The sequence below is a fragment of the Bos indicus x Bos taurus genome, chromosome 5, assembly GCF_003369695.1.
Source record: "Bos indicus x Bos taurus breed Angus x Brahman F1 hybrid chromosome 5, Bos_hybrid_MaternalHap_v2.0, whole genome shotgun sequence".
Lineage (NCBI taxonomy): Eukaryota > Metazoa > Chordata > Mammalia > Artiodactyla > Bovidae > Bos > Bos indicus x Bos taurus.
The window spans coordinates 15,734,943-15,760,935 of NC_040080.1; the positions used below are offsets into that span (position 1 = coordinate 15,734,943).

Genomic DNA, 25,993 nt, shown 5'->3' on the forward strand with positions numbered 1-25,993 from the left:
GGACAGTTGGCAGCAAAGACGCAAGTGCTCTGGTCCCCGCACAGGTGTTTGGAGCTCCGGGGCTTGCAGAGGGCAGCCGGACCGGACGTCCTCATCTCTGCGCTCCTCCGGCCCCACGATCACGCTAAGTGGTCAGGAAGCACCACCCACTGAATCACTACGGCTCTCACATCATCTGTCCAGATACAACCCTGCCCTCCGCAAGCGTCCACTCCGGACCAGGAGCCAGTCCTTTTTGTTCAGTTGCTCAGTCGTGTCTGACTATTTGAGAGGCCATGGAGGTAGCCCACCAGGCTCCTCGGTCCATGGAATTCTCTAGGCAAGAATACTGGAGTGGGTAGCCATTTCCTCCTCCAGGGGATCTTCCTGAACCAGAGATCGAACCTGCATCTCCTGCACTGGCAGGGGGATTCTTTACTATGGCGCTACTAGGGAAGCCCCAAGAGGCAGTCCACGGGGGTTTTAAAGACGTTCAGAGTTCATGCAGCAGCTGCCAGCTGACCCAACGTTTATCACGGCCCAAGTCTAGACCAGGGGAGAACATTCAGGATGCCTGGAGTCTGGGCTCTGCACTAACAGAGCAAGTTACCTGCACGAGATGAGCGCCTTGACCCCAGGACCTCTCAGTAACCTACAGAGCTGGGCTTCCCCAGGTCACCACTTGACACTGACCTAGTAGTTTATGGGGCACCATGAGATGAGACCAACCATCCCCAGAAAGCTGGCCAGGAAGACCAGCATCCTGCAAGGTGGAAGTCTGCCAACCCATCCTCCTCTTGGAGGTCCTCCAATCTGGCCAAAGCATGGGGGTCTTGGATTGAAACCCTCCACCGAGAACACGGAAACAGTATACAAAGAACAGACAAAACAGTGATGTGCGAGGCTGCCCAGGGGAGGAGGGGCCGGAACCCAGGACTAAGCAGCATCTCGGAGAGAAGGGTATTCGGGACGGGCATGGGTACCACACCGGCTCTGCTCCCCCTGCACACTCACAAGCGGCACCGAGTCACAGGACGTGCTTGACACTCAGCCACACCCCAGTTACAGCCTCTCCCGGGGACCTGGGAGCCTGAGGACCATCTCCATGGGACCTGCCGACACCCAACCCGCGTCACAGTGGTGCTTGGCAAGCTGTTCTCAGTCTTAACAGCTGAGATCTCATTAGTTATCCTGCAGCTGGAGGTCAAACCAGTCAGTCCTGAAGGAAATCAACCCTGTTGCCAGCTATACTAGAGTGCCAGCACAGCCCCAGGCTAGGAGTCAGGACTCGCCCCATCTGCTGGCTTCAGATGACCCCTAGCACAACATCCCTCTGCTTTCAGCCAACTTCATCCCCTCTGCTTTCTAACAAGTGGGAAGAACAGCCCTGCCTCTTCTTCCTTCTGGAGGAGAATCATGAGGATGAATAAGACCTAATGGCTTAGATTTCCCTGGTGGTCCAGTGGTTGGGAGTCCACCCGCCAATGCAGGGGACCCGGGTTCGATCCCTGGTCTGCGAAGATTCTACATGCCGAGGGACAACGAAACCCATGAGCCACAACTACTGAGCCCGCCCACTGCAACTACTGAAGCCTGTATGCCCTAGCGCGCGTGCTCCACAAGAGAAGCCACCGCCATGAGAAGCCCGCGCCCCGCAACTGCAGAGCAGCCCCCACTTGCTGAAACTAGAGAAATCCCACGCACTGCAACAAAGACCCATCACAGTTAAAACAAACAAACAAACCTCCCTACCAAAACACAAAACATACTGGGGACCAACTGTATAAAAACGACCTCTAGCAGCATTCTCTTCACCCGATAGCACGTTACTCCCGCTGCCTCCCGTGGCCTGTGGGAGGAGATGGAGACGGATGGGCGCTCCCCAGAGGCACCCCTGGATCCCACAGCGTCATCCTCTCCCAGGGGCCTGGCAGGTCTGCTCCTCCACAGCATCAGCGAAGCAGGGAGAGCCGTGGGGGCACTGAATGGACGTCCCCACTTCTGGATTCACTCTCAGGCCCTCCCCTCCATCAGCAAACCACACACACACTTCTGAAAAAGCATCAAGAGCCTTCTCTTCACTGCTGTTGGTACAGATCTGTCCTAGCTCCACTTCTTTGATCAACATTCTGTACTGAGAATAAAGCAGTAATAATAATGTAACTGAGCAGGACCCTATGGGGCCTCCTACAGACAGGCCTCCCCCACATCCTCTGCTGTAGCTCCTCTCTGAAGTACCTAGGTAACAATATTTGATGCACATTTTCTGAGTTGTTTTGCAAATGTGAAAACTCCCCACCAAACAGAAGAAGTTCACCACTTACTGACCATGAGCACACAGCCCCAGGCCTCCTGGGGCCTAAGGACTGGTCATGTTCACCCTTATGACACCACCTGCTCCTTCGCTCAGCCCATTGGAGAACTGTGCAAGCTGATCACATCCCTTGTGACCCCCTCCCTCACCTGGCTTTTAGAAATACTTGGCCGAAACCCTTAGGAGATCTTGGGGATTTTTAGGGCAAGAGCGGCCTATCTCCTTACACAGCCCTGCAATAAACCTTTCTCTTCCTCAAACTCCAATGTTTCGGTTTGTTTGGCCTCCCTGTGCATTGGGCACGTGAACTTGTGCTAACAATAAAAGCTTTAAACCAGCAAGAATTCAACCCACAATTCCCCCGGCAGACTGTGGTTCCCCTTTCTCTAGAGTCTGATCAGTCTTCACTGGCAAGAATAGAGCATCCCCAAGTAGTTAGTGGGCAGGCCACCACAAAAAGAATTAAAAACTGAATTGGGGGGAGGGTTCCAACTCCCAGTTATACCTCAAATTATAAACACAGCTCGACTTCTGTACTTCAAATTATAAACCTGGTCTGAAAAATCACCAAACTACGTAGAAACATGATGTTACACTGACAGGGAAAAAAAACCAAGCCCTGTTTTCTAGGCTATTAATTCACCTCTCTGCTTAAACCGACTCCCCAGCCCTCTGGCCTCAAGACCACATGGCTGAGATGACCGTCAGCTGAGAAGTGTTCACGGAAGGATGACAGAGCCATGCTCGCCTCATGCCTCTTTCCGTTACCCGGCCCCACTCCCCTCCTGGCCCCTCCCCTCTGGCCTTGAACCAGAGGGTCCTAAAGGGACTTCCTTGCCCGTTCCTGGGATCCCCGTCCCAACCGCCCCACACTGCTCCCCCTTACCGGCCGGCAGATGTCCGCGCAGGGTTTCTGGGAGCACTGGGCCACGCGCAGGCCCATCACAGCATCCTCCAGATCCGTGCAGGTGCAGGTATCACAGCCCTCCTCCCAGAACTGGCCCACGGGGTAGATGGTGCCTCGGTGGACGCACACCTGTAGACGCAAGGTTTCCTGAGTGAATTCACTCGGTTCATCTAAATGAGAGGTGAGTGGGCATCTGCTGGGATCTTCCCTGGTGGCTCAGACGGTAAAGCGTCTGCCTATAATGCCGGTAGACTCGGGTTCAATCCCTGGGTCGGGAAGATCCCCTGGAGAAGGAAATGGCAACCCACTCCAGTACTCTTGCCTGGAAAATCCCATGGACGGAGGATCTACGTGTTGGAAGCTACCCTAGGTGCTAAGACTACAGCAGTAAGTGAAACAGCATGGTCTCTGCCCACACTAGAGTCTGGCCTCTTCCCACCCCTGCCCACCTAACTTAGGAAAGCCCACCCGTGGACTGGCCCCTGTGAGTCTTTCATGGCCCTTGGGTGGGGATATAATACACTGGCTGACCTGACTCACTATCACCGCTCCCTTCACTGCATTAAACTCCTTCCTGTGTCCCTCGGAAAGCTGTACCCTAATTCTCAGACTTAGTGGTGTCCTTGCACTCGGAACCCACCCATGAATAGCCCTCTGTCCCGTGAGGAGTGGCTGAAAGTGAGGGGCGGCTGGGCAGGGGCTATGAACGAGTGCTCCCTTGAGGCCCACAGAGGACGAGGAATGGATCAAACAAAGGCTCGGGCACGGACTGCGAGCTGTGTTTGAGGCACAGGATCCGTTTGGAAGAACTGTAGACTATGGAAGGAGCCTGGGACATGCGATCCCAGCGGCTGGCTAGGATTAGAACAGTTAAGCCTGGAGTGCATGTGATACACACGCTCAGACTTTATTTTCTCGGCATGAGATGCTCAAGGAAACTCTTTGATCATAAAGCTTAAAGACACGTTTTAAATAATCCCAAGTGTGTCCTCCAAAGCTCCAAACAGCTGTCTATGTTCACTCACATCATAACAGTACAAATAGGTTAAAACCATTTTCCTAAACTTGCTCTAAAGAATCTGCCTACAATGCAGGAGACCTGGGTTTGATCCCTGGGTCGGGAAAGATCCCCTGGAGAAGGGAATGGCTACCCACTCCAGTATCTGTGCCTGGAGAATCCCATGGACAGAGGAGGCTGGCAGGCTACAGTAGTTCATGGGGTCACAAAGAGTCAGACGTGACTGAGCAACTAACACTTTCACTACACCCACTCAGTCTTCCAGCTTCTGTACAGGAGCTCTTTAAAGGCAGGACTGTATCTTACACCACGTCTGTAACCTCAGCACGCAGCCATGCTGAGACACGGTAGTCTCCGAGTACCCCCTGAGCTAACAAGAATCAGGCTAAGAGAGAATGCTGATGCCCCCCCACCAGGCCACACAGCACTCATCGGGCAGGAAGGCACGTCTTCCACGAGAAGCACGTGTCTGGCCATCATCCCAGCCAGAGCCGGGCAGCCTTACCTTGTCGGGGAGGCAGGTGGTGGTGGTGCAGCTGCAGTCGTTGGTGATGGTGGAGGCCAGGTACCCCAGCGGGCAGCTCACCGTGGAGTTGGTGCAGTTGCAAGCACACTCGTACTCGTCACAGCACCGGGTCTTCCGAAGGGCGGGCATCCGGTGCGGGGGGCAGGAGGGTGGGGACCCCTTCGGGCATTCCTCCTTCCTGCAGACTGAGGGGCAGCACAAAGTGGTGCCCTGGTCCTGCCACGCTGAGCCCTGCACTCAGCATTCAGCTAGGATGCAAGGTCCCTGGGAACTCTAGCCCCTCTGAAGTCAGAAACACACGTGAGCCCCACTCAGGAGCCCTGGGACAGTCAATCACACCGTAAAGCAGTTAGTTAGTCTGTAGGACAGTAAAGACACTAATCCAAAGGGGAAATGTGATGTTATTTTAACAGAGAGGAAGAGAAGGCTGCTGGGTGTCCAGTCCATCATCCTCCCAGGCACCTCTGGAAGGGGTGGGGTTTTTTCACCTGCAGATACTCAGAGAGGACAGATGCAGAATCTCTAAGACCCAGGTACCCCAGGCACACAGGCGCTGGTTAGCATTTTTACAGGCTGGTAGCTTATGAGATCTTATTCCCATCTCAGTACCTGGAATAATAAATACCCTACAGTTTTAGGTCCTTCAACAATGATGAATGAAAAATGACAGCAAATCCACAGTGTCATTTCATCAAGGCCAAATCCTCCCCCATGTCTTTGCCTGTCCCAGCTTCTTCCAGATATAAAGTGTTCTCTCACCCTCAAGGGTTTCCATCTATGAACTGAAGTGAGATTCCAAATCAACAGGACTGTAAGTAGGTATTGACTTTAGGTGGGTATACTCAGTAGCTTAACACAGAATGTGGTTTCTTAACATGTCCAGGACTTTCTTTAGTCCAATCCTAGGCTTAAATTGGCAGTACTTAGAATTTAAATAGATAAACATACAGGAAGTGAAAAATCTATAAATTTGTTTGGGAATAAGCTCCAATACTTTGGCCACTTGATGTGAAGAGCCATTGGAAAAGACCCTGATACTGGGAAAGATTGAAGGTAGGAGGAGAGGGGGACAACAGAGGATGAGATGGTTTGATAGGATCACCAACTCAATGGACGTGAATTTGAGCAAACTCTGGGAGACAGAGAAGGACAGAGGAGCCTGGCATGCTGCAGTCCACGGAGTCACAAAGAGCCAGGCACGACAGCGACTGAACAACAAAGACCCAGTGACGAGGACAAGCCAAGGGTATGTTCCTTCCCCTCCATGGTCTATGGGAGGATGCGAGTAAATAAAAATGAGATACGGAGGCTTCTTCACCTCAGGTCCAACTGCCTCCTAGTAAACCCAAGAGGGGGATGCCTGCAGCTGTGCCCACGCCTGCTCCCCCGTCACAGCCTGTGACTGGGAGGAGTCTTAGAGGATTCAGTCCAGGTGTGATCTTGACCCTTCTGTTCCAGACACACCCCAAGCCCAGACTCAGCTCACTAGAATACAGGACACCGTCCCAGGCCAGGGGAGAGTGACTGCAGGGCCCCCTCCTCACCCTCAGAGGGAGGACTCACCACAGGTGAAGCTGGGTCTGCACTCGCCAGGATTGGCCAGCACCGGCTGGAGGCCGTCTTCGCAGTTAGGCACCGGGGGCACGTCACAGCTCACCAAGTCACACACTGAGGGCCAGAGGAGGGATGGGCCCTCAGAGTCCAGCAAGGCCACTCCTGTGCTACTGAGTGGTTCCCTACATTTCTACCCATGAGACCTCCACTGTTTACACACATGATGGCAATGAGATAAAGGTAGAGCTAGAGATGGAGACAGAGGGGGAGCTGGAGATGAAGAGAGAGATGAAGATGCAGGTGGAGATGGAGATGCAGGTTCAGATGGAGATACAGGTAGAGATGGAGATGCAGGCAGAGATGGAGATGCAGGTAGAGTTGGAGATGCAGGTAGAGATGGAGATTCAGGCAGAGATGGAGATGCAGGTAGAGATGGAGATGCAGGTGGAGATGGAGATGCAGGTAGAGATGGAGATACAGGTAGAGATGGAGATTCAGGCAGAGATGGAGATACAGGTAGAGATGGAGGTGCAGGTAGAGATGGAGAAGCAGGTGGAGAAGGAGATGCAGGTTCAGATGGAGATACAGGTAGAGATGGAGATTCAGGCAGAGATGGAGATGCAGGTAGAGATGGAGGTGTAGGTAGAGATGGAGATTCAGGCAGAGATGGAGATGCAGGTGGAGATGGAGATGAAGTTAAAGACGGAGATACAGAGACAAGGAGTGGGTAGGGGGAGGTGATGATAAATAAATATATACATAATAGACAGATGATCAATAGACAGATAACAGATAGATCCAAGATATAGGACAAACTCATGTTAATTACTCCCATCATCTGCAGGGACTCCAGATCTAGGCCAAGTATCTTGAACCCTCTAGACCTCAGGATCACCTTCTGTAAGGTGGGAAGTCCACCACACCAGGCCAGTCTAAGGCTGTCCTGAAATAATGGCAGCAAAGTGTCCAGCACATTGAAGAAGCTTTGTACTGTCCATAAATGAAAGCCTTGAACTAAATGACCACCTGTTCCCTCTACTGCTAACAACCCAAGACGACTGGCATAGGGTCCCAACAGTTTAATAAACTGTTCTCCAGTCAGATCTCCTGACGGGGCTTCTGTTTGTCCTTGATACATTTCATCAGCATAAAGCAAAGTCTCGTGATTTCTTTTCAAGGTCCTCCCGCTGCCTTGATCTACCTGCTCTCCCTCAAAGATTTATTGCTGCAAACTTCACAAGCCTGTGTTTTATGTCTTTGCCTGTAAGCTAAAAAAACACCCCGGAGAGGATGAGGACAGTGCACTAGAGATTTCCCGTCATATTAACCAGAATTCCATCCGCTCTGGATTCATTTAATTACACTGTCATTCCACCCATTATTCACAATGTAGTTTGCAATCCTATAACAAAACCCTCTGACACATAACGTGCTGAAATCAAGGTGCCCGTCCATGTGTGGCCTTCTCTACAGTTACTCTGGCATAAGTATGCCAGTTACCCTGGCATACTCACAATTTTTAAAGGTTATACTCCACTTATAGTTATCATAAAGTACTGGCTATAACCCCTGTGCTGTATAACACGTCCTTGTAGCTCATCTACTGTGCACACAGTAGCTTGTATATCTTAATCGCCCCGTTTTACCCCTCCCTCTCCCCTCTCCCCACTGGTAACCACTAGCTTGCTCGCTATATCTGTGAGTCTGTGTCTTTTTTGCTATATTCACTAGCTGGCTGCAGTTTTTAGATTCCACATATATGTGGTATCACACAGTGTTTGTCTTTCTCTGTCTGACCCACTTCACTTAGCATCATGCCCTCCAGGTCTATCTGTGTTGCTGCAAGTGTCAAATTTTATTCTTTCTGTGGCTGAGTAGTATTCCATTGCATGTATATACCACATCTTTATGCATTCATCCATTTCTTTTTTTTTTTTTTTCTGTTTTTTTTGGCCGCATGGCACATGGGATTTTAGTTCCCCAACCAAGGACTGAACCCGTGGCCCCTGCAGTGGAAGGATGGAGTCTTAACCACTGGACCGCCAAGGAGGTCCCTATCCACTCATCTATTGATGGGCACTTAGGTGGCTTCCATATCTTGGCTGCTGCAAACAAGGCCTCTGCGAACACTGAACCCTATTCTTTCTTAATGCTCTCAAACCTTACATTTGGTAAGTCACTGCAGAATTTTTCTAGGAAGCAAATCCCCTTTTCCAGAGGCTACTCTTTCCAGGTTTTAGAAAATCCACCCCCGGCCCTTCCCACCGTCCCCTTCAGCACCACCACCTCGCCCTCCGGGGCTGGGCTGGGGTCGGACCTGGAGAAAGGGTGACACGTACCACACTCGTACTCGGGACAGCACTGCTGCGTGCTCTGCCGGAGCCGGGCCACCTCACATGGGCCGCACGTGGGCACTGGGGAACAAGAGGCCACAGAGGTCAGAGGAAGAGATAATGGTACCCCCCACCACCCCTCACCCCCTGCAGACTCTGCACCATGGCAACCAGCCAGCCGATCGACAAATGAGTCTCCCCAGCACGTCCTGTCACCCTGCTCAGATGCGCCCTCAGGACACCAGGGCTGAGAGTCAAGGTGGGGAAAGCAGGAGAGGCCTCCCCGGCCCGCCAACCCGAGAGTTCTACCCACGTGCAGAGAGGGGACTCCAGCCCCAAGAGGCAAGGAGTGGGGCTGGCACAGGTAATCCATGTATGGATCTGGCCCCCCGGCTCTGGAGACGGTGGCGGGGGGGCGGGTGTGGAGGGAGCCTCACCTCCGGCCGAGGGGCAGGGCTGTGTCGTGCAGTTGACCTTCCGCCCGCTGAGGCACGTGCAGATCTGGCAGGGCTGATGGTCTGGGACCCACGTTTCCAGGAGCTGAGGGACAACGAGGTTCAGAGAGAGTCCAGGAGTTCGTGGAAGTCAGGCGTCCCCATCCCTGGCTCTCTCTCCCCACGTGGGGCCCCAGGGTCAGAGCCATGCAGATGAGCCGGGGGGACGGACAGATGCCAGGGGGTGCTGAGAAGGAGGAGCCCACGGGGCCGCCCACGTCACTTTGCACGCTCGGGGGAGGGGCAAACCACAGGTGTCCGAAAACATGGAGCTTTCACTGCAGCCCTACTGATGGTGGTGCTAAAATGAAGCAAGGCAAGAAAACGGGGACTCTGGTGTAACCGCCTGGCCGCATCCCAAGCCAGAGAAGAAGCTAGACTGCAGCCGAAGAAGGGTTCCCTTTGTTTCCGGACCAGACTTCAGACTATGCGGCAAGAAGAATGGAAACGGGGACAGCAAAACTCAGAACCACCACGTGGTTGGGTCTGGGAGTGGCTTTGGAGACCAGGCTGCAGTTTCTAGATGAAGGGTCACCTGGGGGTACCCCCGCTGCACAAGGGCTTTGAATCAGGGGATCCCCCACTTCTACGTAGGCTTCACCCCTGGGTGCCGATGCCTGGCTTCCTCCCCTGAAAGGTGAGGACGCCCCCCAGCCTGCCTCCCAGGACTATGCTAGGAGTTGAGGGCTGTGAACAGCACAGACTGCAGAGCCAAGAATGGCTCCCTTCAGACTCAGCCATGCAGGAAAATTCCAGTGAAATCGCTCCTGAATAAAATGCATTCTTATCCAGCAGCTAAAAGGCCACTAAGAAGTTCCCAGGTCGGGAAGGTCTTACTTATCCCATCTGCTTCCATGGTCCATAATCAGTATCAGCCACTGAGAGGAAGGACATGGGAGAGCTCCAGGTAACCCCTCCCCCAGCTGCCTTCCTCCTGTGGGATTAAACCTCGGAGGCCTCCCTGGGCACCGTCTGCTCACTGCATACATGTAAGAGCGCACATCTGAGGGGCCAGTGCCACGTGGCACAGTTTAGGGCTTTATGTAAACGACTCGTTTAATCCACATTTAATCCTCACCGAAGCCCCACAGCCAGGACATCCTTATTGTCATCGCCACTCGTCCAAGGAGACAGCAGAGGCACCTGCCCGGGTCACATCGTCACAGCACGGAGCTAGGATCTGGACCCAGAATCCACTTGGCAACACTGTGCTTAGCTGCCTCCCAGTAATGAGGATGCATGCTCAGTCGCTCAGTTGTGTCCAATTCTTTGAGACCCTTTGGACTATAGCATGCCAGGCTCCTCTCTCTATGGGATTTTTCAGACAAGAATACTGGAGTGGGTTGCCATTTCCTTTTCCAGGGGATCTTCCCGACCCAGGGATCGAACCTGTATCTCTTACATCTCCCACACTGCAGGTGGATTCTTTACCGCTGAGACATTGGGGAAGCCCCCTTCCTAGGAACAAGTAGCATGAAGTATGTTCAGGATAATTCCCCAAAGGTTCCACACTGACTCACTGAATGTGCCTTCTAATAATCCTATCCAGTGAGGATGACCATCGTCTGCACAGACCAGTGGTGAGAATCACCATCATCTATGCTGACCAGTGGTGACACCAAGGCACAGAGCAGGAGCTTGACCAGGTGGACTCAGCATCCTAGCCCTGGACATCTGCTCCGTCTCCAGACCACAACTGCCAAGCTCAGCCAGCCCGCTGCAGGGCTCGGGGAGTGATGAGCACTAGACACTCTGTCCCAGCCCTCGAATGGCTGATGGTCAAGCCGAGGAAATAGGACTCGCCCATGAAAAGCTGAATGAGATCTCTCAATTGTGATGCATTCACATCACAGAATCCTACTCAGCCGTAAAAACAAACAATGAAACACACAGCATGGATGGATCTCAAGAATATTATGCTGAGTGAAAGAAGCCAGGCAAAAGGGGAGTAATATTGCATGAGTCCGTTTATATAAAATTCCAGAAAATATAAACGAATCTACAATGACAGAAAGGAGACCAGTCCAGTGGTTGCCTGGGGATGAGAGGTGGGGGGTATGGGTGTATTAAAAAGGAGGCTCAGGAAACTTTTGGAGGTGATGGGAATTTCATTATTTTGATTATGATGACGGCTTTACAGGTGCAGGCACTTGTCAAAACTCATCACACTGTGCGTTTACCTTTGGTGCTGTTTAATGTCTGGGAACTCTCAATAGAGCTGATTTTTAAAATAAAAAATCCAAGAGCCCCAGGAATGCAGAAAAAAGAGTTCACTAGGATCGGGGGCTCCAGAGAGGTCTCACCTCCTGGAAGTCTGTCCACTGTGGGAGACTGCTGAACTTGGAGGACAAGGAGCAGCCCTGAGGCTTTGTGAGCAGGTCCCGCCTCAAAGCTCAGCAGGGACCAGCCTGGTGCCACAAGCAGGCGCAGAAGGCAGGACGAGGACCAGGAGGCAGAAAAGAAGGTGCAGCAGCCACAGTTCCAGCTCCTCTCAGGGGCTGTGAAGACCCGGGAGGGGCAGAGGGCGCTGACCTCAGAGGCCCAGGACACAGGACATGGGAGGCTAGGCAGAGTGGAGAAGAGAGGGGGCGACTCACGTCTCCCAGGGCATCTCTCTGTCCAGGCGCTTCCTGTTCTTTTACACTGATAGTGATGCCAAGAAAACCATAAACTGAGGGATATTTAGACATTTACGTAACAAAAGTGATGAGATAAGAAAGGAGATTATATAGAGAGATGATCTTATTTGCAAAACAGAGATGCAGACACAGACGCAGAGAAGAAATGTATGGACACCAAAGGGGTAAGGGGTGGGATGAATTGGGAGACTGGGATTGACCTATATACACTACTATGTATAAAATAGATATCCAGTGAGAACCTACTATATAGCACAGGGAACTCTACTCAGTGCTCTGTGGTGACCTAAATGGGAAGGAAATCCAAAAAAGAGGGGATTTTATATGTATATGTATAGCTGATTTGCTTTGCTGTATAGTAGAAACTGTGCTGTGCTGCGCTTAGCTGCTCAGTCGTGTCTGACTCTTTGCGACCCCATGGACTATAGTCTGCCAGGCTCCTCTGTCCATGGGGATTCTCCAGGCAAGAATACTGGAGAGGCTTGCCATGTCCTCCTCCAAGAGATCTTCCCATCCCAGGGATTGAACCCAGGTCTCCCACCATCCAGGTGGATTCTCTACCGTTTGAGCCACCAGGGAAGCCCACAAAAGAAGCAACTATACTCCAATAAAAATTAATTAAAAATAAAAGAAGGGAGATATATATTTATTAGTTTTTTCTCTCTTTTTAAAAATGAACTCCAGACATCTTAAATTCAAGAATGAGTAATACAACTTTCCAACTCTCCTGGGAAAGATCACAATAGATGACCAAAATCAGGTGTTAACCTCCTTTTCCAGGGATTTCCACTGTCCTGGGAAGCTCTTCAGGCCAGAGAATCTCTGGCTCCTGAAAAAGCCCGTTTAGGCCTCCAAGGCTGAGCTTCGAAAGGCCCTGAGGCCACACACCTGGAGGGTTATGCAGCCAACTGACCGGCAGAGGGCACTCCTGCATCAGGACAAGCCGACTCCTGATGGCTCCTAACACGGCAGCCCTGTCTCAGTCCCCAGGTTCCAGAGCTGGTACAGTACTGTTACCTGGACAGAACAGGTAAGCCAGATGGCTGGCGTTAAAGATTAAATAAAGATTACAGAAGGACAGCCTGCAGAGAGTACAGCAAGGGGAAATGGAAGTCTTCAGAACCCAGGGACTCAGCAAGTCACAAGCACCGTCCACCCCAGCCAGGATTTGAGGAAGATGCGAATAAACTGACATCAGAGATCAGGGAGGGAACCGGGCTCAGGGTGGACTGACAAGGTGATGGAGGCAGTCCTAGAAGGGCCAGAGCAGTGCTTGCCCAGCACAGTGGGGTGGGGGGAACCGCAAAACTGACAGGAGGACAACCCATGCACGGGGGCTCTGGATTCCTCCAGTGTGTGTGTGTGTGTGTGTGTGTGTGTGTGTGTGTGTGTCTGTGCTTAGTCATGTCCGACTTTTTGCGACTCCATGGACGATAGCTCTCCAGGCTCCTCTGTCCACGGGATTCCTCCGGAGCCCGCTATAAAGGCAGAGTGCATTTGTAACATAAACAAGAGCTATGGAAACTGGTAAATATTTTGCCCTTCTGACATTAGCACGAGGGATTTCTACCCTGAATTATTTCCCCAAAGAAAAGTTTTCGAGGCTTTAGTTTTCAGTTTAAAGAAAATTCATTTAATGGGAATGTTCTTCATATTAGATTTTTATTCTTTCTCTGCTATGAGAGTAATGACATTGCAGGTGGCTGGATAATTTTTTTTATCTGTTTAAACTATATTTTCCGAAATAACTAACACTGGCTGTGTTCCCTTCATAGTGTTTTATTAACTGATTTTATGTTGCTTGGTTTTAAAATATATTTTTAAGACCGTTTCTACATCAAAGTACCACACTGTTTGAACGCCGGCTTCATATGACTTGGATACATATTCCAGTGTGTTGGACTGAAAGGTTGGGAGCAGTGAAAAGGGGAAATGGGGTCAGAGAGAAGGAGTTGGGAAGGAGCTGAGGACCCCAAGATAAAATTCAAAAGCCTCCTGCTTTCAGGATCCTACAGACATCTGACTCATGGAACCAGAAAAACAAACTTGACATTCCTTCCAATCCCAGGATGCCAAGGAAGGAAGTAGAGACCATTTCTGCCTCCCTCTGAGAATACCTGCCACCAACAACAAAGTGAAGTTGCTCAGTCGTGTCCGACTCTTTGAAACCCCATGGACTGTAGCCCACCAGGCTCTTCCATCTATGGGATTTTCCAGGCAAGAGTACTGGAGTGGGTTGCCATTTCCTTCTCCAGGGGATCTTCCTGACCCAGGGATTGAACCCAGGTCTCCCACATTTCGGGTAGATGCTTTACCGTCTGAGCCACCAGGGCAGTGGTACATGTCATCTGTGCCCAGTAGGAGCCTAGGACCGTGCAAGTCAGGTTTTGTCAACTCTTTGGGGGAATATCCGGGAGGATCCCCTGGAGAAGAGAATGACAACCCACTCCAGTATTGCCTGGAGAACTCCATGGACAGAGGAGCCTGGTGGCTACCATCCATGGGATCACAAAGAGTCAGACATGACTGAGCAAGGAACACTTTCACTTATGGTACAGACAGTCACTTAATTTAGCAAGTTGGAATATGGCAGTAGAGAGTGGCTGGGCTTCCCTCTTGGTTTATCGACTACACTGTGAAAACAAAACGGGTTCAACTAGGATAAAACCCAACAACAAAACAGAGCCACTGGAACCATCCAAGTACTAGCCTAATGGACACACGCTTACATGGACACCCGGTCAGCTCAGAGTGTAGCTCACAGTTCCAGTGAGATCTGTGGCAAACGTAGGACACTAAGGGTTGACCTGGTGTAGTGAACAGGGTCTTTTTAAATCACCGCTTTCCATCTGAGCCACAGTTCCGTCATCCATTCAATGAGATGTGTAATAATTACCCTATGGAGTCTGGGGGGAGAACCAAGTGAAACAGTCCATATCCTGGCTTACAATGTCAGGGACAGAAGCATGTAGTCATGGATATACTATTCTCGTCATTCTCCAGTTGGTTAGCTAGCTTCACATACATTCTCCTGCTGCTGCTGCTGCTGCTGCTGCTGTGACTAAATACAGTTAAATCATCAACCAGGTTCCCTTAGTGATGAAGGTCTTCCCCGGTGATGATAGAGATGTTAGGCCTTGAGTGTGGCCCACGGTGATAGAACACATCCTCCTTCTCTAGAAGCCAAACAAGCTCCCCTCTAGCACTCTCTGTGGTATCACTGCCAGAATGAAGGGCAGGACCATACCCAGGCCCACAGACACACACTGCCCCAGGGACTACAATATACACGTGAGCAACTCTGGAGAGAAGTGACTGCCATCTGAGGCCAGTTCAGTTCAGTTCAGTTGCTCAGTCGTGTCCGACTCTTTGCGACCCCATGAAGTGCAGCACACCAGGCCTCCCTGTCCATCACCAACTCCCGGAGTTCACCCAAACTCTTGTCCATTGAGTCAGTGATGCCATCCAGCCATCTCATCCTCTGTCGTCCCCTTCTCCTCCTGCCCCCAATCCGAGGCCAAGGTGTTGGTAAATAAATAGAGTTTGGTAAATAAATCACCTTTCAAAATAATGACTCCTAAAGGGCTAAAGGAATTGATGACTTGATGACTCAATGACTTCCAAGCAACTCAGCTTAAAGGAGACCTAGCCGAAGGGTAACTTCATATATCAGAAAGAGCAAGCTCTAGGGAGTCAGGCAGAGCTTCAGATATTGACTCCAGCTCCCAACCCATCACCTACAAACTGCATCCGTGGGCAGGGGACCAAGTTCACTCAAGTTCTTTCATTTTCTCAAAGAGGTTTCGTGAGTATTTATAAGATGATGTAAGATAGCGAAGTGTCTTCTGTGGGACCCTAGTCCAAGGGGATGCTATACACAAACACACACACACACACACTCTCTCTGTAGTCCAAGGAGATACTATACACACACACACACTCCACCACACACATTGGATTAGCCAGAAAGTTCATTAGGGTTTTTTCATAACACCTTATGGAAGAACAGGAACGAACTTTTTGGCTAACCCAGTACAATTCCATGGTCTAATAAGTCTGAGAAGCAAAACCTGGCAATGGACATCAGCACATCAAAAGCTCTAAAGAATCCAGCAATAAAGAAACTGTCTAACTTGCTTAGCTAGTGTATTTTCATCCCCTCTTACTGACAATGACTGTCAATACCCTGCCTGCAAAACACATCTTGGAATGTTCAAACATAAATACAGAGTGCTTAGTACAATGCAAGGCACCTAATATATCTTAAAAATGGTGAAAAGTGAAAAAGTGTTAAGTCACTCAGCGTGTCCAACTCTTTGTGACCCCATGGACTGTAGCCCACCAGGCTCCTCTGACCATGGAATTCTCCAGGCAAGAATACTGGAGTGGAGAGCCATTCCCTTCTCCGGGGGATCTTACCAACCCAGGGATTGAACCTGGGTGTCCTGCAGTGGAGGCAGATTCTTTACTGTCTGAGCCATCAGGGAACCCCCTAATAATGGTAGACATCACTATATAAAGTATTCTTTTCCCATGCCATTCTTTTCCCTGCATTCTACTTATGTGAATATAATCATAAAAAATACTGCTAATGGGAACTTCCCTGGTGGTCCAATGGTAAGAACTTTGCCTTCCAACGCAAGGAGTGCAGGTTTGACTCCTGTCAAGAAACTAAGACCCCCACACGTCTTGTGACCAAAAAACAGAAACAGTAATGCAACAAATTGAATAAAGACATCAAAAAATGTTTTTAAAAAATAGTACTAGTAGTAATAATGGGTTGTTACACTCTGGTGTTTAACCACACAGCTAACCCACAATAGACTGGAATTTGAACCAAGGTGCGTCCGACTCCAAGTCTTTATGCCATGCTGCTTCCCTATCCCTCAGGGATGCCTGGAATAGCCGAGCCCTGCTGCCAAGGTTGGAAGGGGCCAATCACGGGTCAATGCTTCCACCACTGAGCCAGTGAGAAGCAGCCCCCTTGGGGAGGGGGGGCTCCTACCTGGTGCCGGATGCCATCGTCACCGACGCACTGGGTACAGGCCTCCTCAGGGACACAGCTGCCTTCCAGCATCACTTGGTGCGGAGGGCAGAAGCAGCCTTCCAAGGGATGGTCCCCGCAGGAGCTCGAGTTGCCCTCACACTGCCGGGGGCAGCCACTCTCACAGTGGTTGTAGATCAGGGAGGGCGGGCAGGACACAGCTGCAGAGAGAGAAGGAGATGATTCTCAGGGGCCACAGCAACCAGAGGGAAGCAGATACCACTGATTCAAGGCGGCTGGATCATCCAACAAGTTTGCTGGGATGGAAACTAGCCAGTTTCCACCAATTTTCACTCTCTCCATCTTCCATAGAAATAAGACTTTCAAGCTGGGCACATGACCACCCAGAAAAAAGACTACATTTCCCAGCATCCCTTGCAACTAAGTGTAGTCACATGACTACATTCTGACCAATGAACTATTAGAGCAAGTGTAGACTCTTACGCAGCTTCTAGGAATCTTTTTTTGAAAGACAGCTGTGCCTCTGGCCCTTCTCCTTCCTTCCCTTCATCCTGCTGCTTGGAACCTGGGTGTGATGGCCAAAGCTCCATCTTACAGCACAAGAAAAGAAGCGAACCCACGCGAGGACAGAGCAGAGAACTAGAACCCACTTTGAGATCTGGAAAGAGCTGAAGCCGCCCGCCTCTGGTCTGCTGTATGACAGAGAATTTTACTTCTTCCTCGCTTGCAGCCAAATTTAACCCCACCTGATGATGTGAACCTGGGATCCTTAGGAAATTCTGTTGTTCTTTTTTGAATATGGGTATATATAACACTTTAAAAATTCTCTTCAACTTAAAAAAAAAAGGAACCCACAGCTACAGAGGGATGTCCTGGGAGAGAAGCTACCAAGTGACCCACTTCTCCCACTCTGGTCCTAGCCAACCCCTTCCTCACATTTTCACGGTGCCAAGGCATGTGGTAGAGAAGATTCCAAGGATTTAGACCAACAAAGCCTTTCCTCACGCATGCGTGCTAAGTTGTTTCCGTTGTGTCCGATTCTTTGCGACCCCGTGGACTGTAGCCCGCCAGGCTCCTCTGTCCATAGGATTCTCCAGGTAAGAATCCTGGAGTGGGTTGCCATGCTCTCCTCCAGGGGATCTTCCCCACCCAGGGATCCAACCCGCATCTCTTGCATCTCCTGCATTGGCAGGCAGTCTCTTTACCACTAGAACCACTGGGAAGCCCAAATGCACAACAAATTGCCAGGAGGTACAACAATTAATAAATAGAGAAGGTGCAATCAGTAACTCAGAAAGTAACATTTTTCCCTTGATCGGCAGGCAGGTTGAAAGGAGGCAGTAACAGCCAGAGGGACTCATAAAACCAGAGCCCCAACACACCTAGGGGTTTGAAAGGGACAGTGTAAAGGAACAAAGTAGGTGATGAAACAGTTAATCCCACTAGAGGACTGTAAGTGGGGAAAATATCAGAGACCGCTGTAAGTTAATGGTGACTCAGAAAGCAGGTTTGCTTAACCACAAAACCAAGCAGGCTTGCTTAGCAACAAAACCATGAGACAGAAACATGAGACATGTCCCCAAATAATAAAACAGTGGTGGCATGAGCCCCACATCCTGCCCAGTGAGCTCAGTAAGTTTATGATCCCTAGGACATGCTCTCTGCACACATAAAAAACAATCTGTGGACCCAGCTTGACCAGGTAGGGACAAGTAAACCCTGCTCAACCTGGAGGGGGAGCTGATGATAGAAGCATGACATCTACTCAAGAAGACAGGGAAGGTCTTCCCCCCACCCACCACCTCCCCTCTTCTCCTTTGATTATAAAACTGGAGCCCAGTAAGTTCTTGGGGGTGGGGCACCCCCTTGCCCACTTGCTTGTAAAACCTCACATGTGTCCTGTTCTAATAAATCACTTCTTATCTATCTATCACTGTGCCTCTCGGTGAATTCCTTCTGTGCTAAGACACAGAGGACTTGGTGTAGGAGCTCTTCAGCGCCAGCCCCCCCCCCCCCCCCCCGCCCAACACACAAATGACACCAAACCATGTCAAGTTATCTAGTCATCTAGTCCAACTATCATTTCAAGATGCAGAAGCTGAGGTCCAGAAAGACTAAGGAAATAGCTGATCACCCAGATGAGCTGGGGCTAGGATGCCCAAGTCCTCCAGCCCCAGTTAAAGCTGAGACAGCATAATAATCATAAACTCGGAGACTCCGAGATGCTTGCACACATTCATTTCCCTCAAAAAAAAAATAATAAACATGTGCCAAGTCCAGGTAAGGAAGCTGACCGTGGGGAGGTGCCGGGAGCCGGGGAGGCATTCCACTCGTGACGAAGGTCATGAGGAAGGAGGCTCAGCATACGCAAAGGCAGGACCGAGCCTCAGGAGTCCCCCCGGATATTCTCGAGCATCTACCCCCCAAAAAACCAGAGTCTGCCTACTTTATTGCTTTGTGCTCTCACCTCTGACTTTACTGGGGGCTGTCCCTTACCACCATCTCACTCTCTCTGTCAAAAGAGTTAACCTACAGCTCCGATTAATAAAGTTCCTGGGCAATTAGGAGTGTTTAAATCCAAACCCCTCAGATGGCTCTCTAACTCGCCTGACAAGTTTACCCGGACTCCTACAGCTATTGTTTACAGTCTCCCAGCCTCGAGAGGCACGGGAAGCTTAAGATATTCAAATAGCTTAGAGCCTCTCAGAGAGTTAGAAACTATCAGAATAAACTAGTAAAGGATTTCATTGATGAGCCAATGCTTGTTGCCAAGTTTTCACATCCCCTGAATTGTATCCTTGAATATGTATTAATTATAGTTGGTATGTAGAAAAAATAAGTAGTGGCCTTGGTGTTAGTAACTTTAGACCCTTAAGGTAATAAATTCTTTCCTTTGTTGTAAACCCATTACACATCCACCCTATAGGAATGCAATTTTATCTTCAGAAGATGGCGCCAAACCTTAAAATAATTACTCTTAGAGAAAATAAGTCTTTGTTGATAAGTCCTTGTCAAGAGTCATAAAATGTTAATAGGCCTTCTGGCCAGAAGATGATGTAAATTACCTAAACCATTTGTATACGATAAATTTGCAGGAAAGAAACCCTGGTTTTTGATAAGGGTCAAAGACTGCTGACTTTGCATCCCCTATTATCCTCTATGTGTAACTTGGAGTATATAAACCCCTGTTAAAAATAAAGCTACAGGCCTTGCTCACCAACGCTTGGTCTCCCCATGTCATTCTTCCCTTTAACTTCCAGCTGAGTCTCCATCTGGAGCGCGGATGCTTACTAATTATGCCTGGGCTTCTAAGATCCGACTGGGGAGGCCTCCGTGTCTCCTCTCCTTCGGGAGAACGGAAGGACACCTGCGGCCTACGTAAGTGGTGCAAACTTCTTGTCTTGAAGTTTTATTGGTCTCCCGTGTAAACCAAGCTACTCAGCTTCTTTTCTCCACTGAATTTTCCTACTGAGCTATCCTCATTCTATTACTCTTTATATCTTTGATAAATATGTAAATAGTTGCCGACTCCGTCTCCCCTTCGAATACCCTGGATCAGCCGGGGCAGGTCCTCGGCAGGGAGGTGTCTACACTAGCAAGCCTATGGTATCTCTAATGAAGAAGCTTCTTGGTATTCGAATGGTACAATTCCACTCACACTTCTAAATCCTGCTCAGGCGTGGCTTGCTCTGGGAGCCTTTGCTACACCCTGGTGCCAGTCCAAGTTCAAGGTGACTGCTTATTCTGTACTTTGCTGGGGCCTTGATGTGTCTTATTGTTGTTCAGTCGCTAAATTGTGTCCGACTCTTTGTGATCCCATGGACTGCAACATGCCAGGCTTCCCTGTCCTTCACTCTCTCCCGGAGTTTGCTGAAACTCATGTCCATTGAGTTGGTGATGCCATCCAATGTGTCTGATAAAGTCACATGTGCAGGAACTGCAGAAATACTGATAGAAAGGACCATGCTTTCATTTACCTAGAAACTCGTTACATAGAAATCCTGTGTTCAAATTACCTGTATGTCCACCATCTTACTTGACCCTGAATGGAATCCTAGGGAACAGGAAAGGCGGAGATTTTGATCTCCATGGCCCAGATTTTAAAAATATGAGGTTTCAGGGAGGTTGAGCAGGCTTCTCATTCGTCATTCTTCACAGCATTTGGGGGAGCCTGTGGAGACTCACCCGGAGAAGGCAATGGCACCCTACTCCGGTACTCTTGCCTGGAAAATCCCATGGATGGAGGAGCCTGGTAGACTGCAGTCCATGGGGTCACTAAGAGTCGGACACGACTGAGCGACTTCACTTTCACTTTTCACTTTCATGCATTGGAGAAGCAAATGGCAACCCACTCCAGTGTTCTTGCCTGGAGAATTCCAGGGACAGAGGAGCCTGGTAGGAGGCCGTCTATGGGGTCGCACAGAGTCGGACATGACTGAAGCAACTTAGCAGCAATGAAGACTCACCACAGAAATCAGGAGTCCTCCAGTCGACACACACCCCCTTGGTCCGGCAGAGGTGGGCATAAGAGGCAATGGCTTCACACACTTGCTCCTGCTGGCAACTGTCCTGCTGGCACATGGCATGAAATGTGGCTGGAGCAAGGACCTTGTGGCACTCAGCAAATAGCTCAGAGAGGAGGACCTGGCAGCGGGAGCCCTGGGAGATGGGGCACGGCTCCTCGGGGCCCAGCGGGCATGTCTGCCCCGGCTGCTGCACCGTCCACTCCCGGACCAGTGTCTTCCAGTCCTCAGTGACCGTGCCATCCCTCAGCATGAAGTCATTGGCCCCGTTCTCATCACAGAACCCTAGAGAAACCAGGAGAGACATGGTTGAGAGCCCAAAGCCAGCTCCCGATGCTGGAGGCTTGGTCATTCTCCACCCCTGCCAGCATCTGAGCCCACTACCGGACCCAGAAATGGCAGTAGCCAGGGGCCCTGAGATTAGACCAAGGAGGGCGTACATCTCAGGGAAGAAGCAGACAACAGTCTTACCACAGAGACCATACGTCTTTGAGGCAAAGATCTTGGGCCTCAGCTGCAGCTGGAACTCGTTGTTTTGTGGGGTGAAGGAGAGGATGTGGCCCATGAATCTGACCTCGAACATGATGGTACCATAGACTCTGACCTCCATGTCCCCACCCAGGTAAGGGACAGAGACCAGTCTCCCATTCACCATCACCTGCCCAAAGGAGAAAAGCCCCATCAGTAGTCATGGCAACGAAGGATCCTAGGATTTCACTTGTAGTCTCTTTCCACAGTTCATGACAGTCCCTACACATTCATCCCACTCAACTCCACTGTTATTCACAAACTTGGGCACTGGCCGGCAGCTCTTCTAAGATAAAGGGGCTCTACAGACCTTGGCAGGAGAGTGGACTCTTACAAAGCTGAACAGCCAGCCAGGCATCTGGAACCCAAAAGCTCAGGGGTTAAAGGAAACCTTGAGTCCATCTGCACTCGAGAGGGAAGACTGACTCCTCAAGACAGGCTGGGGAAGTTGCCATTTGCCAACTCATTGATGCCCTATCTCCAGGAGCATCTAATAGGAACACTTTAATCTTTATTTTATTTTGGTCACCAGATCTACAGAGGCTCCACAACATATCACACCAAACCTGTTAAAATACACTCACCTCCCATGATGACTATAATTTTTGCTGTAAAAAATTTGGAAAGCTTTTTATCCTTTTGAATTTTAAACATTTGGCTATGAGCTACTCATTTAATATATGACGAGCTGTGATTATTTTTTTCAGCAATCACTGTGCATGTTCAAGAAGTCTTGCAAGAGAAGGTCTAACCCTTAAGTTGCTTTCATGTAATGAAATATTTATGATTTCCAAAAGAACTGAAGGATACAACCTCTTGTAAACAGGTAATCAAACATTTATTTTGATGAGTTTTGCAGTTTCCCTTTTGAGTTTTGGAGCCACACATTTTTCTTAGGCCCTAAACATTTTCAAAGGCTTTCATCTAGGCCCTAAATATTTTCCTTCAGAAGGTTGGCAGGCCCTAGCCTAGGAACAGGGCGCAAAATGCCTGCTGGACAAACAGCCTGGTGTCAACCCCAATCTTCTACTAGTGCAAAAAACTGGCACCCCATTGACGATGTAATGCTACTGACATCAGACCCTTTCTGGGACTTCCCTGGGGGTCCAGTGGCTAAGACTCCATGCTCCCAATGCAGGGGCCTAGGTTTGATCCCCAGTCAGGGAACTAAAATCCCACATGCCACAACTAAAGATTCCACACGCCACAACTAAGAGTTTGCCGAACTCAGATAAGGAAATATTTCCATCAGCAGATGAATGGATAAGAAAGCTGTGGTACATATACACAATGGAGTATTACTCAGCCATTAAAAAGAATACATTTGAATCAGTTCTAATGAGGTGGATGAAACTGGAGCCTATTATACAGAGTGAAGCAAGCCAGAAAGAAAAACACCAATACAGTATACTAATGCATATATATGGAATTTAGAAAGATGGTAACAATAAACCCTGTATACGAGACAGCAAAAGAGACAATGATGTATAGAACGGTCTTTTGGACTCTGTGGGAGAGGGAGAGGGTGGGATGATTTGGGAGAATGACATTGAAATATGTATAATATCATATATGAAACGAGCTGCCAGTCCAGGTTCGATGCACGATACCGGATGCTTGGGGCTGGTGCAATGGGACGACCCAGAGGGATGGTATGGGGAGGGAGGAGGGAGCAGGGTTCGGGGTGGGGAACGCATGTATGCCTGTGGCGGATTCATTTTGATATATGGCAAAACCAATACAATATTGTAAAGTTAAAAAATAAAATTAAAAAAAAAAAGAAATATTTATTTAAAAAAAAAAAGGAAAAAAATGGACCCTTCCTTCCGAATCTGAGCCCTGAACAACAAGAAATCACACCAAAAGGAGATGCAATAAGCCCCTTCTACAGAGATAGCACCTTGCTAATCAGGCAGAAGGTCAAGTCTCCGCACAGGAATACCAGCTAAAACCAGCTGCCACCGGGTCCACGTGGCTTCCCCAAGGGCCCTGCCACAGGACCACGGAAAGCACCTCTTACCTCCATGTTGCTGCGGAGCTCAACCGAGAGGCCGTTCTGCTTCACCTCCACAGATTTCATGCAGGCCTGCCTCGCCCCAGCGCTGCAGAATCCATTATGGAGAATCACCTCCAAGTCCTGCTCCTTGTTGTGAAACAGAACATATGAGCAGTTGCCGGTCAGCTTGAAATTCCGTCCATCAAAGGTCACGATGTGCCGAGTGGAGCTGCCTGTGCACACACCTGGGCAAGAAAGCAAAGGATGGGTATGACTTGAGCGGACTCGCACCCATGCAAAGAAGCAGCCGCATGCAGATATCCAGAGCTGAGAGTTGGGTGGGCTTTTTGAAGCCACAGAGGAAAATTTCTTCCTTTTTACAGAATAGGAAACTGATTCTGAGAGGTAGAGCACCTTAGGTAACACTTGGCCATTAAATATGTTCCTAGGAAAGATTTAGAAGGATGAGGATTCCATTAAAATGTGGCAAATTATAGAGCCATACTTCCAAAAAATGTAAACGTGCAAAGTTAATGCTCTCCCCCATAAGCATGTCTTGGCCCAGGAAACAAACTGAGGTTCCAGGGGTGTTAGGACACGTTTAAACCACAACAAGCTAAGCAAACCATGAGCTCATGACCTCACTGGAAAGGAAGTTCCCCTAAAGGCGCACGTGTCTTTTCAGCTACCAAGTGACTAATGGTACACATGGCCATGTTGACATGATCCCTTAAGAGACCCTGAAAGAGAAATATTCCTGAAGCCAAAACAAACGGTGGGGTCTCAACACGATCTCGTCTACCACTTGTCCATCCACACCATTAGCAAACTCTCAGGGTTTCTATTAAAACACCACTTGGGAAGACTAATCATCTTGCAACTATGTCAGATGATTCCATAAAAATCCCCCCAATGGACCACAGTCCATGAGTAAAGGAAATCAGTCCTGAATATTCATTGAAAGGACTGATGCTGAAGCTGAAGCTCCAACACTTTGGCCACCTGATTCGAAGAACTGACTCACTGGAAAAGACCCTGATCCTGGGAAAGATTGAAGGCAGGAGGAGAGGTGGGCGACAGATGACGAGCTGGTTGGATGGCCTCACCAACTTGATGGATGTGAGTTTGAGCAAGTTCTGGGAGTTGGTGATGGACAGGGAAGCCTGGCATGCTACAGTCCATGGGTTGCAAAGAGTCGGACATGACTGAGTGACTTAACTGAACTGATGGTCCAGAGTCATACATGATCTGAAAACTAATCTCGGACTTCAGTAAAGTTGGAAACGAGCCTTCCAGACAAACCATGACCACGTCTATGGTGGTGAAGAAATGGAAACCAAGAACTGAGAGGCAGATCCAGGGGGTTAGCAAGGACTCACTAACACCACCCTTGCTCTCCGCCAGGCCCAGGAGACCTCCATAGCAAGAACGACCCATATACCAAGGCAGCACAGACCCTGGCAAATGATACACCATTGGTCAGGGCTGATCGGCTCCCAGATGCTCTTCTACTCAAAGTTCCCCCCGTTCTGGGCAGCCGATCACGTCCAAGCAACAGTCCTGAATGCTACCACCCCACTGACATCCATGCTGTAAGTGTTCCCAGACACTCCAGCGGGGGTACCGTGAAGTCTTTTTTTTTTTAAAGAAAATATCTATCTGGTCTTAGTTGCCACATGTAGAATCTTTCAGTTGCAGCATGTGGGATCTAGTTCTCCAATCAGGAATCAAACCCAGGGCCCTGCATTGGGAATGTGAAGCCTAAGCCACTGGACCACCAGGGCAGTCCCTGTGGCCAAGTCTTAAGCAGTCCAGCCCCAGCTGCCACAAGAACGTACTAAGTCCCAAGATAAAGAAATGGCATTAAGCTGGCAGGTTAGTGGGAGTGGCTTTGCCCACCTGGAACAAGCTGGTTCAGTGAAATGGTGTTAAGCTGGCAGGTTAGTGGGAGTGGCTTTGCCACCTAAATGACTTAACTTCTGTGATCCTCTCCTATCTGCTCTGCTCTCTTTGAACCAACAGGGCAACTTCTGGGCATATCTTTCTATAGACTTCTGACACTGAGAACCACGTGAATGCCTCACACACAGAAGGCAAACAGATGGAATCAGCTAGGATGGCGGAGAGGAAAATTCAAGACGGAACACAAACAGGTACAAAATCAAATGAATGGTAAT

The 25,993-nt window shown here is 49.6% G+C and overlaps 1 protein-coding gene across 1 annotated transcript in view; it reads right to left on the bottom strand.

The window, feature by feature from the left end:
* VWF (von Willebrand factor) overlaps window positions 1–25,993 on the bottom strand; it is a 124,627-nt gene that overhangs the window by 14,510 nt on the left and 84,124 nt on the right. Inside the window, exons 35-43 of the mRNA XM_027541087.1 lie at window positions 23,841–24,061; window positions 21,764–21,950; window positions 21,236–21,577; window positions 16,770–16,969; window positions 9,069–9,171; window positions 8,638–8,712; window positions 6,308–6,412; window positions 4,724–4,929; window positions 3,180–3,329 (exon numbers count right to left, since the gene is read on the bottom strand). Coding sequence (XP_027396888.1) covers window positions 3,180–3,329; window positions 4,724–4,929; window positions 6,308–6,412; window positions 8,638–8,712; window positions 9,069–9,171; window positions 16,770–16,969; window positions 21,236–21,577; window positions 21,764–21,950; window positions 23,841–24,061 — 1,589 coding nt within the window. The remainder of the gene's footprint in view (window positions 1–3,179; window positions 3,330–4,723; window positions 4,930–6,307; window positions 6,413–8,637; window positions 8,713–9,068; window positions 9,172–16,769; window positions 16,970–21,235; window positions 21,578–21,763; window positions 21,951–23,840; window positions 24,062–25,993) is intronic.